At 45.0% G+C, this 15,411-nt stretch overlaps 2 protein-coding genes across 2 annotated transcripts in view; one reads left to right on the plus strand and one right to left on the minus strand.

The window, feature by feature from the left end:
* Positions 1-15,411, plus strand: part of LOC144487353 (uncharacterized) — a 71,362-nt gene that overhangs the window by 38,588 nt on the left and 17,363 nt on the right. The gene's annotated exons all lie outside the window — the stretch shown is intronic.
* LOC144487351 (uncharacterized) lies at positions 7,879-11,892 on the minus strand. Its single transcript, XM_078205438.1, has 3 exons — positions 11,313-11,892; positions 10,978-11,228; positions 7,879-7,893 (listed from the first exon to the last, which is right to left on the minus strand). Exons 1-3 carry the CDS (start codon positions 11,890-11,892, stop codon positions 7,879-7,881), a joined length of 846 nt encoding a protein of 281 aa, XP_078061564.1.

Consider the following 15,411-nt stretch of genomic DNA (forward strand, 5'->3'; position numbering starts at 1 on the left):
CAGAGGTTGGATTCTGCTGTTACTGTTTCTGCTCTCAATTACACCCAGGACTGCATTTTGTTCATTCTCACAGTTGGTCAATGGGGAGGGTCGGAGGGTTTCTTTCTGTTGGACTGGTCGGTCTCACAACTTTGCCTCCAGTGGGCTGATGCTCCTTGAGTCTTGTTGCGAATACCTGGTTTCAAATTTCACACAGATCACAGAGTGACAGGGTGTGAGGAAGTTCAGAGATATTTAGAACATAGAACATAGAACATTACAGCGCAGAACAGGCCCTTCGGCCCACGATGTTGCACCGACCAGTTAAAAAAAAAAAAAACTGTGACCCTCCAACCTAAACCAATTTCTTTTCGTCCATGAACCTATCTACGGATCTCTTAAACGCCCCCAAACTAGGCGCATTTACTACTGATGCTGGCAGGGCATTCCAATCCCTCACCACCCTCTGGGTAAAGAACCTACCCCTGACATCGGTTCTATAACTACCCCCCCTCAATTTAAAGCCATGCCCCCTCGTGCTGGATTTCTCCATCAGAGGAAAAAGGCTATCACTATCCACCCTATCTAAACCTCTAATCATCTTATATGTTTCAATAAGATCCCCTCTTAGCCGCCGCCTTTCCAGCGAAAACAATCCCAAATCCCTCAGCCTCTCCTCATAGGATCTCCCCTCCATACCAGGCAACATCCTGGTAAACCTCCTCTGCACCCTCTCCAAAGCCTCCACATCCTTCCTGTAATGTGGGGACCAGAACTGCACACAGTACTCCAAGTGCGGCCGCACCAGAGTTGTGTACAGTTGCAACATAACGCTACGACTCCTAAATTCAATCCCCCTACCAATAAACGCCAAGACACCATATGCCTTCTTAACAACCTTATCTACTTGATTCCCAACTTTCAGGGATCTATGCACACATACACCTAGATCCCTCTGCTCCTCCACACTATTCAAAGTCCTCCCGTTAGCCCTATACTCAACACATCTGTTATTCCTACCAAAGTGAATTACCTCACACTTCTCCGCATTAAACTCCATCCGCCACCTCTCGGCCCAACTTTGCAACCTGTCTAAGTCTTCCTGCAAACTACGACACCCTTCCTCACTGTCTACCACACCACCGACTTTGGTGTCATCAGCAAATTTGCTAATCCACCCAACTATACCCTCATCCAGATCATTAATAAATATTACAAACAGCAGTGGCCCCAAAACAGATCCCTGAGGTACACCACTTGTAACCGCACTCCATGATGAATATTTACTATCAACCACCACCCTCTGTTTCCTATCCGCTAGCCAATTCCTGATCCAATTTCCTAGATCACCCCCAATCCCATACATCTGCATTTTCTGCAGAAGCCTACCATGGTGAACCTTATCAAACGCCTTACTAAAATCCATATATACCACGTCCACTGCCTTGCCCCCATCCACCTCCTTGGTCACTTTCTCAAAAAACTCAATAAGGTTAGTAAGGCACGACCTACCTGCCACAAAACCATGCTGACTATCACCTATCAATTCATTACTCTCCAAATAACTATAAATCCTATCCCTTATAATTTTTTCCAACATCTTGCCGACAACAGAAGTGAGACTCACCGGTCTATAATTCCCGGGGAAGTCTCTGTTCCCCTTCTTAAACAATGGGACAACATTCGCTAACCTCCAATCTTCTGGTACTATACCAGAGGCCAACGACGACCTGAAGATCAGAGCCAGAGGCTCTGCAATCACTTCTCTTGCCTCCCAGAGAATCCTTGGATAAATCCCATCCGGACCAGGGGATTTATCTATTTTCAGACCCTCCAGAATATCCTGCACATCCTCCTTATCAACTGTAATACTGTCTATTCTACTCCCTTGCAACCCAGTGTCCTCCTCAGCTATATTCATGTCCCCTTGCGTGAACACCGAAGAGAAATATTGGTTCAATGCTTCACCAATCTCCTCCGGTTCCACACATAACTTCCCTCTGCCATCTATAACTGGCCCTAAACTTGCCCTAACCAACCTTCTGTTCTTGACATACCTATAGAACGCCTTAGGATTCACTTTAACCCTATCCGCCAAAGTCTTCTCATGTCCCCTTTTAGCCCTTCTAAGCTCGCTCTTCAACTCCCTCTTAGCCAATCTAAAGCTTTCTAGTGCACTACCCGAGTGCTCACGTCTCATCCGAACATAAGCCTCCTTTTTCTTTTTAACCAACAAAGAAACTTTTTTGGTGCACCACGGTTCCCTAGCCCTACCAATTCCTCCTTGCCTGACAGGGACATACCTATCACAGACTCGCAGTAGCTGCTCCTTGAAAAAACTCCACATGTCGGACGTTCCCAGTCCCTGTAATCTCCTAGTCCAACCTATGTTTCCTAATTCTCTCCTAATAGCCTCATAATTACCCTTCCCCCAGCTAAAACCACTGGCCCGAGGTTCATGCCTATCCCTTTCCATCACTAAGGTGAACGTAACCGAATTGTGGTCACTATCACCAAAATGCACACCAACTTCCAAGTCTAGCACCTGGTCTGGCTCATTTCCCAGCACCAGATCCAATATAGCCTCACCTCTAGTTGGCCTGTCTACATACTGAGTCAAAAAACCTTCCTGCACGCTTTGAACAAAAACTGACCCCTCTAACGAGCTAGAGCTATAACAATTCCAGTCAATATTAGTCAAGTTAAAATCCCCCATAACAATTGCCCTATTACTTTCACTCCTAAGCAGGATTGACTCCGCAATCCTTTCCTCAACCTCTCTAGAACTTTTAGGAGGTCTATAAAAGACTCCCAACAGGGTGACCTCTCCTCTCCTATTTCTAATCTCCGCCCATACTACCTCAACAGATAAGTCCTCATCAAACCTCCTCTCTGACACTGTGATACAATCTCTGACCAATAATGCTACCCCTCCCCCTCTTCTACCTCCTTCCCTACTTCGACTAAAACATTTGAACCCCGGGACCTGCAGCATCCATTCCTGCCCCTGCTCTATCCATGTCTCTGAAATAGCCACAACATCGAAGTCCCAGGTACTGATCCACGCTGCAAGTTCACCCACTTTATTGCGAATACTCCTGGCATTGAAGTATACACATTTCAAACCCTGCTCCACCCCACCTCTGCAATGCCGTGCATTGCAGTCCCCATCCATGCATCCCTCACTTTCAGCCCCACTACTCAGGATCCCTCCCCCCCCCCGAATCAGTTTAAACCTCCCTGCATGGCCTTAGCAAATTTACCCCCCAGGATATTGGTCCCCTTCTGATTAAGGTGTAGACCATCCTTCTCATAGAGGTCACACCTTCCCCAGTACGAGCCTTTAGGCAGCATTTCTGTTTGAAACCCCCCAAACGCCCATCCAATTTCCTTTGTAATTGTTTATTGTCTCCACTTCCTCCACCCTCGTAGGCAGCGAGTTCCAGGTCATTACCATTCGCTGCATCAAAATATTCTTCCTCACATCACCCCCCCCCCCTCAACTGCATCTCTGATCCAAAACCTTAAATCTGTCTCCCCCTCATCCTTGTCCCATCAGCTAATGGGAACAGCTTTTCTTTGTCCACCTTATCTAAACCTGTCAGAATCTTGTCACCTCTATCAAATCTCCCCTCAACCTCCTTTGCTCCAAGGGGAACAACCCCAGCCTGACATTGACAATAAAGAACAAACTAACAGAATATGTTACTACCTGAAATCAAATGGGAATGTTTAATTTCTGTTTTAAAGATATTGTGAATATATTGTCCTGGACAATAAAGAAATTGGAATAACTCATCTTGGGTGTGGTTGAATGGAATATATCAATCTGGTATCCATCTACATTCTCCCTCTCTAACAGCACTGTGGGTGTACTTACACCTCAGGCATTGAAGCAGTTCAGGAAGGCAGTGTTGGGGTTGACCACGGCCGAGGCAGCTACATACAGCCACATATTCTGTTATAATTGAAGGACAGCAGATTGAATGTGAGGCATAATGGGACTGGACTATCTTGACCACATTCCTGTAACTTCTCAGTTTCTGCAATCATGGACCATTAAAGCTGCTTAGCAGGGTCCCAACAGAGGACCTGGTGAGAATATTGACTCAGAATGAGTTCAAATTAAACTTATTCCAGGACCGGCTGGTGTTCAGCGGCTGAGAGACCTGAATCTGTAAAAAAGGGGTCCGACCAATCAACAAACAGTGGTAGGTAGTTGGTTAAGAAGTTAAAAAGCGTTCTGAGGCATTGCTTAACCTATCGTCAATTTGTGATAAGAACTGTGAGGGACTTGTGACCCGATATTTGGTGAAGTGATGGTATTCTCCAAGTAGCACTGGTCTGAAAAGCAGATCTCTGAGAGTAGATTCTAACAGTTATAATCCTATCCACGCATGGCCAGTGAAAAACCAGAGCTCGAGTGGGGACCGGACAGGTCTCTTACCTGCCATTTGGAAACTAAGAACAAGAAGCTTATCGATAAAATGATTAGAGAATAGAAACAACGTTTCGATTCTGGATGACACTTTGTAAGAAGCTCATCCAGACTCAAAACATTGGCTCTATTCTCTCTCCAAAGATGCTGTCAGACCTGCTGAGATCTTCCAGCATTTTCTGTTTTCGTTTCAGATTCCAGCATCCGCAGTATTTTACTTTTATGATAATTTGATTAGTTCTGATTGGAATCCCCACGACCCTCCCGCAAAACAGAGGGAGTGGTGGCAAAGGGAGAAAAAATAAGGATGATAAAGTCTGGGTTCTGATTCTCGAGCCCATGTAGAATTAACAAAATGAGTGAACCAGTTTATAAAGAACAGAAGTTAATCATCCCTCACAATAACTGATCAAATTAAAATAATTAGGTTGATGAATAGAACAAAAAAATTAATGGATGCAGTTTAACATCAAGTTTGTTTTGTTCTTAGGGAAGTTTTTTAAACTTGTAAGAAGGGACTCGCATACTGTTAAAGGTTTAGACGGGGTAGAGTTTGTAAAATGTGTTCAGGAGAATTTTCTGCATCAGTATATAGAGGTGCCAACTAGAGAGGATGCGATATTGGATCTCCTATTGGGAAATGAGTTAGGGCAGGTGATGGATGTGAGTGTGAGGGAACACTTTGGATCCAGTGATCATAATGCCATTAGTTTCAACCTGATCGTGGATAAGGATAGATCTGGTCCTCGGGTTGAAGCTCTGAACTGGAAAAAGGCCAAATTTGATAAATGAGAAGGGATCTGGGAAGTGTGGATTGGCACAGGCTGTTCTCTGGTAAGGATGTAAATGGAAAGTGGGAGGCCTTCAAAGGAGAAATTTTGAGAGTGCAGAGTTTGTATGTTCCTGTCAGGATTAAAGGCAAAGTAAATAGGAATAAGGAACCTTGGTTCTCGAGGGAGATTGTAACACTGATTAAGAGGAAGAGAGAGTTGTATGAAATGTACAGGCAGCAAGGAACACATCAGATGCTCGAGGAGTATAAAAAGTGCAAGAAGCTACTTAAGAGGGAAATCAGGAGGGCTAAAAGAAGACATGAGGTTGCTTTGGCAGACAGAGTGAAGGAAATCCAAAGAGCTTCTATAGGTATGTTAGGAGCAAAAGGATAGGGATAAAATTGGTCCTCTTGAAGACCAGAGTGGTAGACTGTGTATGGAACCAAAAGAGATGGGGGAGATACTAAATGGTTTTTTTGCATCCGTATTTACTGAGGAAACGGACATGGAGTCTACGGAAATAGGGCAAACTGGTAGGGAGGTCATGGAACCTTTACAGATTAAAGGGGAGGAAGTGCTTGCTGTCTTGAGGCAAATCAGAGTGGATAAATCCCCAGGACCGGTCAGGGTATTCCCACGGACCTTGAGGGAAGCTAGTGTTGAACTTGCAGGGGCCCTGGCAGACATATTTAAAATGTCAGTATTCACGGGGGAGGTGCCGGATGATTGGAGGGTGGCTCATGTTGTTCCGTTGTTTAAAAAAGGTTCCAAAAGAAATCCGGGAAATTATAGGCCAGTAAGTTTGATGTCGGTGGGCAAATTATTGGAAGGTGTGATAAGGGATAGGATCTACAAATATTTGGATAGACAGGGACTTATTAGGGAGAGTCAACATGGCTTTGTGCGTGGAAGGTCATGTTTGACCAATCTATTAGAGTTTTTCGAGGAGGTTACCAGGAAAGTGGATGAAGGGAAGGCGGTGGATGTTGTCGACCTGGATTTCAGCAAGGCCTTTGACAAGGTCCCTCATGGGAGGTTAGTTAGGAAGGTTCAGTCGCGTGGTATACATGGGGAGGTAGTAAATTGGATTAGACACTGGCTCAATGGAAGAACGTGATGTGGAGATGCCGGCTCAATGGAAGAAGCCAGAGAGTGGTTGTGGAGAATTGCTTCTCTGAGTGGAGGCCTGTGACTAGTGGTGTGCCGCAGGGATCGGTGTTGGGTCCATTGTTGTTTGTCATCTATATCAATGATCTGGATGATAATGTGGTAAATTGGATCAGCAAGTTTGCTGATGATACAAAGATTGGAGGTGTAGTGGACAGTGAGGAAGGTTTTCAAAGCTTGCAGAGGGATTTGGACCAACTAGAAAAATGGGCTGAAAAATGGCAAATGGAATTTAACGCAGACAAGTGTGAGATATTGCACATTGGAAGGACAAACCAAAGTAGAACGTACAGGGTAAGTGGTAGGACTCTGAAGAGTGCAGTTGAACAGAGGGATCTGGGAATACAGGTACAGAATTCCCTAAAAGTGACGTCAAGGGTGGATAGGTTCGTAAAGAGTGCCTTTGGTACATTGGCCTTTATAAATCGGAGTATCGAGTATAAAAGTTGGAGTGTTATGGTAAGGTTATACAAGGCATTGGTGCGGCCGAATTTGGAGTATTGTGTACAGTTTTGGTCACCTAGTTACAGGAAGGATGTAAATAAGGTTGAAAGAGTGCAGAGAAGGTTCACAAGGATGTTGCCGGGACTTGAGAAGCTGAGTTACAGAAAGAGATTGAATGGGTTGGGACTTTATTCCCTGGAGCGTAGAAGATTGAGGGGAGATTTGATAGAGGTGTATAAGATTTTGACGGGTATAGATAGAGTGAATGCAAGCAGGCTTTTTCCGCTGAGGCTCGGGGAGAAAAAAACCAGAGGGCATGGGTTAAGGGTGAAAGAAAAGTTTAAAGGGAATATTAGGGGGGGGCTTCTTCCCGCAGAGAGTGGTGGCAGTGTGGAATGAGCTGCCGGATAAAGTGGTAAATTTAACATTTAACTTTTAACATTCAAGAAAAACTTGGATGGGCTCATGGATGAGAGGGGTGTGGAGGGATATGGTCCAAGTGCAGGTCAGTGGGACTAGGCAAAAAATGGTTCGGCACAGACAAGAAGGGCCAAAAGGCCTGTTTCTGAGCTGTAATTTTCTATGGTTCTATGGTTGTGTAAAGTGATGTAATTGTGTGCCAAGTTTTTGCTGCTCACTCTCCACCCCTTTAGGTTCTGTAGAAAAGTTAACCCTTTCAGCAGACAGTTCATTTGTTTTTAAATCACCCGAAAACTCGTGTCTATTTTAGTTCATAATTGAAGATTTATGGGAATTGGCTAAGATGGGCTTTCAGCATTTTTAAAGTATAAAAAAGTGGTCTTGAGAAGCCAACTTGGTAGAGAGAGGTGGAGGGAGATATGTTTACAGAGAGGTGTGGAGAGCTGTTGGTTTTACAAGTTATCCACGTTTTCGGAGCCGTCACGTCATGTCCTGGTCTGAGAGGGATGGAGAGAAGTCTGTTCAATTGTTAAAGTTAAACTTTCTCTATTAACTGTTAATCGACACTTTGCTTTTTATCTTTCTGTCTTGTTACATTTTTAATGGTTAACAAACTTTCTGATTTCACCTTTTAAAGCTTTCTTTCTTGCCATATGGTTAAGTCACTGGAACCTGGTGCGATTTACGATTAGGGAAGTTATTGTAAACAAGAGAACCCTCATAAATCTTCATTCACATAAATCAAAGTTCTTACAAATGGAATGTTATCCTTTATTATGAAAGAAATTGAACATAGAAGTAAAGATGTTCTGCTTCAGTTATACAGGGCATTGCTGAGACTGCATCTTGAACACTGGGTGCGGCTTTGTCTCCTATTTAAGAAATGATACAAATGCATTGAAAGTGGTTCAGAGGAGGTTTAATAGATTGCTTCCCAATTCTTGACCCTCACGGGATGAATTTTGTCTGATTTTCTTTGTTTTCACCTCTGACAAAGGGTCATCCTGACTCCAAATGTTGCCTCCATTCTCTCTTTACAGATGCTGTCAGACTTGCTGAGATTGTCCAGCATTTCCTGTGTCTGTTTCAGATTCCAGCAACAGCAGAATTTTGCCTTCATACCAATTCTTTTGGATAAGGACATCAAAAGTATTGGGTGTAGAACGAGAATGTGGAACTCAACACAAAAAGATCAGCCATGATCTAAATAAATGCTGGAGCAGACACAAAGGGCCAAATGGCTACTTCTGCTCTGATGTTGAATGTTGGTCACAAATTCCTGAGGATTGTGTAACAAGGCTGGAAGATTCGCCTTGCTTGTGTTAGTGGGAAAATGTCCAGGAGAACCATCACTGTGAAGGACAGTTCTGGGATTAAAGGTTGTCAGACTGGAAAAGGAAATAAACACTCGGGGAGTGAAGAATCACTTTGGACTGGTTTTTGGAAAATTTTGGAGACAGAGTAAAATATAACCGTTGAGTGGGATATTTGATTGTGTTAAGAGTAAAAGGGCAAAGTTCAATTTTACAGTTTAAGGGCAATGTTCCCTACAAAGAACAGTATTTAGTCATTGTTGCTTCCAGTTTGTTGGAATAAATGTCAAAAAACTTGAAGTTTTGTCATGTGATTCTTTAATTTATTCACTGGGTTTAAATTCACTTTTTAAATTATTGAATGTCACAGAAATTCTAACAGTTCATTTAAAGCCACAAGTTTCGATTCCCATTTGAGCCTGGGGTACCTTCCTGTCTCTCTATTGCTCGTGTTAATGACAGCCAGGCGACGGAGCTGAGGGCTGAATTTAGCTGAGAATAATGGGGCCTACGCCCCAGTTGGGAAACTGCCATGGGTGTCGCACTAATAGAGAGACAGGAAGGTGCTGGAGGATTGAGTGGGAAATGGGCCTCCAACCAATTGTTATATCGGTCACTCAGAGCTAAAGAGAAACCCGTCTCTTTAAATACATAAACAGGGAAGAGGCTGCAATGAAATCTGCCCTTCTAACCTGCACAGAAGCAGGAGGCTGAGATTGACAGGCTGCAGGAGGAGTCCATTCAGCCCATTGTGCCTCTGCTATCTCTTTGAAAGGACTCTGATTCATCCAACTGCTCTGTTCTTTCCCCACAGCCTGCAAATTCTTCCCTTTCAAGTCTTTAACGGTTGGAAAGATTCTATTGAATCTGCTTTCAGGCAGATCAGAACACCTCGCTGTGTCAAAAATATAAAATATAATCTCATCTCCCCCTCTGGCTCCTTTGCCAATTACCTTAGAGGGACTCACTTTCTGTTAAAGAGCCTGCCAACCCCTCTCACCCACTTTCCCTAAAGTGCATTAATATAATCAGAAAAAAATCCAGAAAAATCAAATATTTTTACTGATAAAAGTTTATTAATGAAACAGAACATGGTTAAACAAACAGAAAATGACTTGAGGATCAAAGACGACCAGAGTAAAAGGAGTTCACAATGCTCTGGACACAAATGGTTTCTCTTTAATTCATCTGTAGCCTGTTCCCTGCCCTCTTTGTGGAACACCTCCGCTCAGTCCACAAGCATGACCCTGACCTTCCGCTTGCTTGCCATTAGAATTCACCACCTTGCTCTCACGCTCACATTTCTGTCCTCGGCCTGCTGCAATGTTCCGGAGAAGCCCAACACAAGCTGGACGAACAGCCCCTCATCTTCCGATGAGGCACTTTACAGCCTTCTGGACTCAACATCGAATTCAACAACTTCACACCCTGAATTCTCTCCTCCATTTTGATGGGTTTTTTTGCTGAGTCAGCCTGCATCTTGTTTTCATGTTTTTTTGCTTCCAGACAGAGCTGTCATTTATTCTGCCATTAACACTTACTCTGGACCAATGATTTGTTTCTTTACCAAAAACATTACCTCTCCCTTTGCCTTTTGTTACAGCATATTTTTGTCATTTAATCTCACCCACCCTCTAACCAATCCCTGACTTTCCCTTTTGTTCTACCTGCCCCTCCCCCCTTTCTCAGCAGCATCAAACCCATCACATTTCTCCCTCGCTTTCGTTCTCAAGTAGAGTTACATTGGACATAAAAGGTTATCTCTGTTTCTCTCTCCAGAGATGCTACCAGACTGGCTGTGATTTTCTCGTTTTTTCTGTATTTATTTTAGATCGACCAGTAGTCGTAGGAAAAAACACTATTTATGATCAAGGATAAAATAAATGTCCTTCATTAGTTTTGTGGATCATTTCAGTGGAAATGTGCTCTCCCAGGTTCAAAGAGCATCAGCCCACTGGAGGCAAAGTTGTGAGACTGGCCAGTCCAGCAGCAAGAAACCCTCCGACCCTCCCACTTCACCAACTGTCCGAATGAACATGGTTCAGTCCTGGATGTGACTAACAGCAGCAATAACAGCAGAATCCAACCCCTGTCATCACTTGTGAACTCGCTGGTGTCTCTGTAGGTGGGATAACTGAGTGAATGCATTCCCACACACACAGCAGGTGAATGGCCTCTCCCCGGTGTGAACTCGCTGGTGTACCCGCAGTGTGAACGATGTTTTAAATCTCTTTGAGCAGTGAGAGCAGCTGAACGGTCTCTCCTCAGTGTGAATGCGCTGGTGGGACATCAGTTCTCCAGAGCTTTCGAAGCCACTTCCACAGTCAGAACATTTAAAGGATCTATCCTGCGTGTGAGTGACATTGTGTCTCAGCAGGCTGGATAACTGAATGTATCCCTTCCCACACCCGGAGCAGGTGAATGGCCTCTCCCCGGTGTGAACTGCCTGGTGTTTCCGCAGGTTGTATGACATTCTAAATCTCTTTGTGCAGACAGAGCAGCTGAACGGTCTCTCCTCAGTGTGAATGCGCTGGTGGATTATCAGTTCCCGAGAGCTTTTGAAGCCACTCCCACAGTCAGAACATTTAAAGGGTCTCACATTGGTGTGAGTGAACTTGTGTCTCAGCAGGTGGGATGAATGAATGAATCCCTTCCCACACACAGAGCAGGTGAACGGTTTCTCCCCGGTGTGAACTCGCTGGTGCGTTAGCAGGTCGGATGAATTTCTAAACCTCTTTGTGCAGTGAGAGCAGCTGAACGGTCTCTCCTCAGTGTGACTGCGCTGGTGGGACTTCAGATCTCCAGCGAGTTTGAAGCTGTTCCCACAGTTGGAGCATTTAAAGGGTCTCTCATTGCTGTGAGTGACTTTGTGTGCGCGCAGACTGGATAAATGAGTGAATTCCTTCTCACACACAGAGCAGGTAAATGGTCTCTCCCCAGTGTGAATTCGTTGGTGTATCCGCAGTTTGGATGACATTTTAAACCTCTTTGTGCAGTGAGAGCAGCTGAACGGTCTCTCCTCAGTGTGAATGCGCTGGTGGGATACCAGTTCACCAGAGCTTTTGAATCTGCTCCCACAGTCAGAGCATTTAAAGGGTCTCTCCTGGGTGTGAGTGACTTTGTGTGCACATAGGCTGGATAAATGAGCGAATCCCTTCCCACAGTCAGAGCACCTGAATGGCCTCTCCCCTGTGTGAACTCGTTGGTGTCTCTGCAGATTAGGTAAGTGAGTGAATCGCTTCCCACACACAAAGCAGGTGAATGGCCTCTCCCCAGTGTGACTGCGTTGATGAATTTCCAGCTGAGATGGGGATATGAATCCCTTCCCACAGTCTCCACATTTCCACGGTTTCTCCATGGTGCTGATGTCCTTGTAACTCTCCAGGTTCAACAATCAGTTGAATCTCACACAGAACACATGTTCAGTCTCTCCCCGCTGTGAATGCTGCAATGTATTTTCAGGCTGTGTAACTGGTTAAAGCTCTTTCCACAGTCATTACACTGGAATGCGCTCACTTGGGTGTGGGCATGTTTCAGTGCTTTTCCACTCTCACTCATGCTTAAAATCTTTTGAAGATGACAGAACAGAGATTCAAAGGTAGATGATATTCAGGTTCTATCAAATTGAGTGACTTTGTCAGTTCTTGACATGACGTTTGGCTTGAGATTTTTGACTGTAAATCCTCACCTCTTGATAGCCTGTAATATAAATTTACAACAGACATCACAGTTAGTATAAGATAGAAATTCAGAACACATCATTTTAGTTTCTATAACGCATTCTTTCCTCGCTTATTCCCCAAAAGCTGTAAATCTCCATCCCACACACTCTCCCTCCATTCTCACTCTGCTGTATCTAATATTCACCCTCCCAATTCTCCTGAAGGTGCTGATTGAGGCTGATTGACAGATCCATGCTCACTGCTTCCTGTCCTGGACACAGAGAGCTGAAAATCTCCATGCAGGCTGCCAGACAGATATATGTCGAAACGACTGAACTAAAAATGTATAGAATATACAGACTGGATTCACTTCCTTTCCCTTCAGTTGCTGCAAGTCAGCAATTTCCCCCAGAATGAGAAAAGAAATGGAAAGGGAGAAACACAGAGGAGGAAGTTTCACTCTGAAGCTCATTGGCCAACTTCCGCATTGTGACATCACAATGGAGCCCTGCCTGAATCAGCCAATAGGAATCACTCTGCTCCGCGGTGACGTCTCTGGGTTCCAGTGCGCAGGCCCGGGCGCGCATCCCGGGAGCCCCGCCCCCACCCATTGTTCCCCTCCCCCTGTACCACATCGAGCCAACGTTTCCAGACAACCGGCTGGCGGCTCCGGCCAGAGCGAGAAGCCGCTCGGTGATCTCCCCCTCCCCCCTCTCTCTCCAGCGGCTGCTGCTCCAAAAAGAGATCGAGAGCGACCGCTGGCGGCAGCCGCACTGCGCCTGCTCCGGACAGCTCGGCTCAGCAGCACTCTCTGCGCCTGCTCCGGACAGCTCAGCTCAGCAGCGCTCTCTGCGCCTGCTCCGGACAGCTCGGCTCAGCAGCGCTCTCTGCGCCTGCTCCGGACAGCTCGGCTCAGCAGCGCTCTCTGCGCCTGCGTGCTGGGCTGCCAGCTGAGGGAGTGGGGGAGGGGACTTTGCAAAATCTTCCCATCATTTTCTTCCAAGTCCCGCAGTTTGATTTGAAACAGAACAGCTTCTGTTTGTAGCTTCACCACAGACTCAAACTTCACCACAGACTCAAACTTCACCACAGACTCAAACTTCACACACAGACTCAAACTTCACCACAGACTCAAACTTCACACACACACTCAAACTTCACACACACACTCAAACTTCACACACAGACTCCAACTTCACACACAGACTCCAACTTCATCCTCTGGACAACATCTGTGAGGAAAACACTTTCTTTCTCCCCCCCCCCCCCCCCCCCCTGGGAAATACAGAGACAGAGAAATTCTCTGGAACTGGAATTAGAGCCAAATATACTGAGGGGGAAATGTTTGTGATTTTGTGGAACCTGTTTTTATTGTCTGAGCTTTTTAAAGTGTAATTTATCTTGTCTATTCAAATACCGTTTCTCTCTTTGCATGATTTAGTGATGCTGATTTTAGATAAATTTCTGAAGTAAAAGTTTTTAAAATGTGAAACGGTGTCCTTCAATATTCCATTGGACTTTTCTGGAAATATGTTTACTTTTTAGGTTAATAACGACAGACATATGTCTTGTGTTGATAGAAGGTACATCTTGGTATATTTTTGTTTCAGTAATAAGATTCATGTATTGTTAGTTTTATTCTTGTTATATAATATAAAATCACAGAATCCCTACAGTACAGAAGGATGCCATTCAGCCCATTGAGCCTGCACTGACAACAATCCCACCCAAGCCCTATCCCCGTCACCCCAAATATTTACCCTGCAAATGCCCCTGACACTAGGGTCAATTTAGCATGGCCAATCAACCTAACCCGTACATCTTTGGAGTGTGGGGGTAAACCGGAGCACACGGAGGAAACCCACGCAGACACGTGGAGAATGTGCAAACTCCACACAGACAGTGACCCAAACCAGGAATCAAACCCGGGTCCCTGGAGCTGTGAGGCCACAGTGCTAACCACTGTGCTACCGTGCTGCCCTGCATATGTAGCTTTGTTATACATTTCCAGTCAAAGTGACATCCAGTTCAGAAGGAATCAATTTGAAATCTTGAATCCATGTCAACTGTTTTTTGGAGAAATTCACTCAGTCCCATTCACCCTCTCTATCCCCTTAACCCTGCATGTTAACTTCCTCATTGTCCATTTGATCTTATTTTGAACGCATTCGCCTTCACTTCCACCATCCTTACCGACCTCTTGCTGTCTAAATAAAGGTTTCTCAAATCCCCCTCCCACCATCTGTCTCACTAAGAAATGCTATACTGTCTACCACACATTTTTAGTCCAGTTATATGACCACAGAAATGAGACTTGTCCATCCTGAATTTCTATCCTGTACTGACAGTGATGATTTTTGTAAACCTCTTTGCAGAATAACAGAGGAGGAGGATTTAGAACATAGAACAGTACAGCACAGAACAGGCCCTTCGGCCCACGATGTTGTGCCGAGCTTTATCTGAAACCAAGATCAAGCTATCCCACTCCCTATCATCCTGGTGTGCTCCATGTGCCTATCCAATAACCGCTTAAATGTTTCTAAAGTGTCTGACTCCACTATCACTGCAGGCAGTCCATTCCACACCCCAACCACTCTCTGCGTAAAGAACCTACCTCTGATATCCGTCCTGTATCTCCCACCACGAACCCTATAGCTATGCCCCCTTGTAATAGCTCCATCCACCCGAGGAAATAGTCTTTGAACGTTCACTCTATCTATCCCCTTCATCATTTTATACACCTCTATTAAGTCTCCCCTCAGCCTCTTCCGCTCCAGAGAGAACAGCCCTAGCTCCCTCAACCTTTCCTCATATGACCTACCCTCCAAACCAGGCAGCATCCTGGTAAATCTCCTCTGCACTCTTTCCAGCGCTTCCACATCCTTCTTACAGTGAGGTGACCAGAACTGCACACAATATTCCAAATGTGGTCTCACCAAGGTCCTGTACAGTTGCAGCATAACCCCACGGCTCTTAAACTCCAACCCCCTGTTAATAAAAGCTAACACACTATAGGCCTTCTTCACAGCTCTATCCACTTGACTGGCAACCTTTAGAGATCTGTGGATATGGACCCCAAGATCTCTCTGTTCCTCCACAGTCTTCAGAACCCTACCTTTGACCCTGTAATCCACATTTAAATTTGTCCTACCAAAATGAATCACCTCACATTTATCAGGGTTAAACTCCATTTGCCATTTTTCAGCCCAGCTTTG

The sequence above is a fragment of the Mustelus asterias genome, unplaced genomic scaffold, assembly GCF_964213995.1.
Source record: "Mustelus asterias unplaced genomic scaffold, sMusAst1.hap1.1 HAP1_SCAFFOLD_751, whole genome shotgun sequence".
Taxonomy (NCBI): Eukaryota; Metazoa; Chordata; class Chondrichthyes; order Carcharhiniformes; family Triakidae; genus Mustelus; species Mustelus asterias.

Excerpts from the sequence above, each read along its gene's own strand:
- LOC144487351 (XM_078205438.1), bottom strand. The coding sequence starts at position 11,892 with ATGGAGAAACCGTGGAAATGTGGAGACTGTGGGAAGGGATTCATATCC. Across the intron at positions 11,229-11,312 it reads TCTGAAGTCCCACCAGCGCA|TTCACACCGGGGAGAAACCG; the intron begins GTCACACTGAGG and ends CGCACCAGCGAG.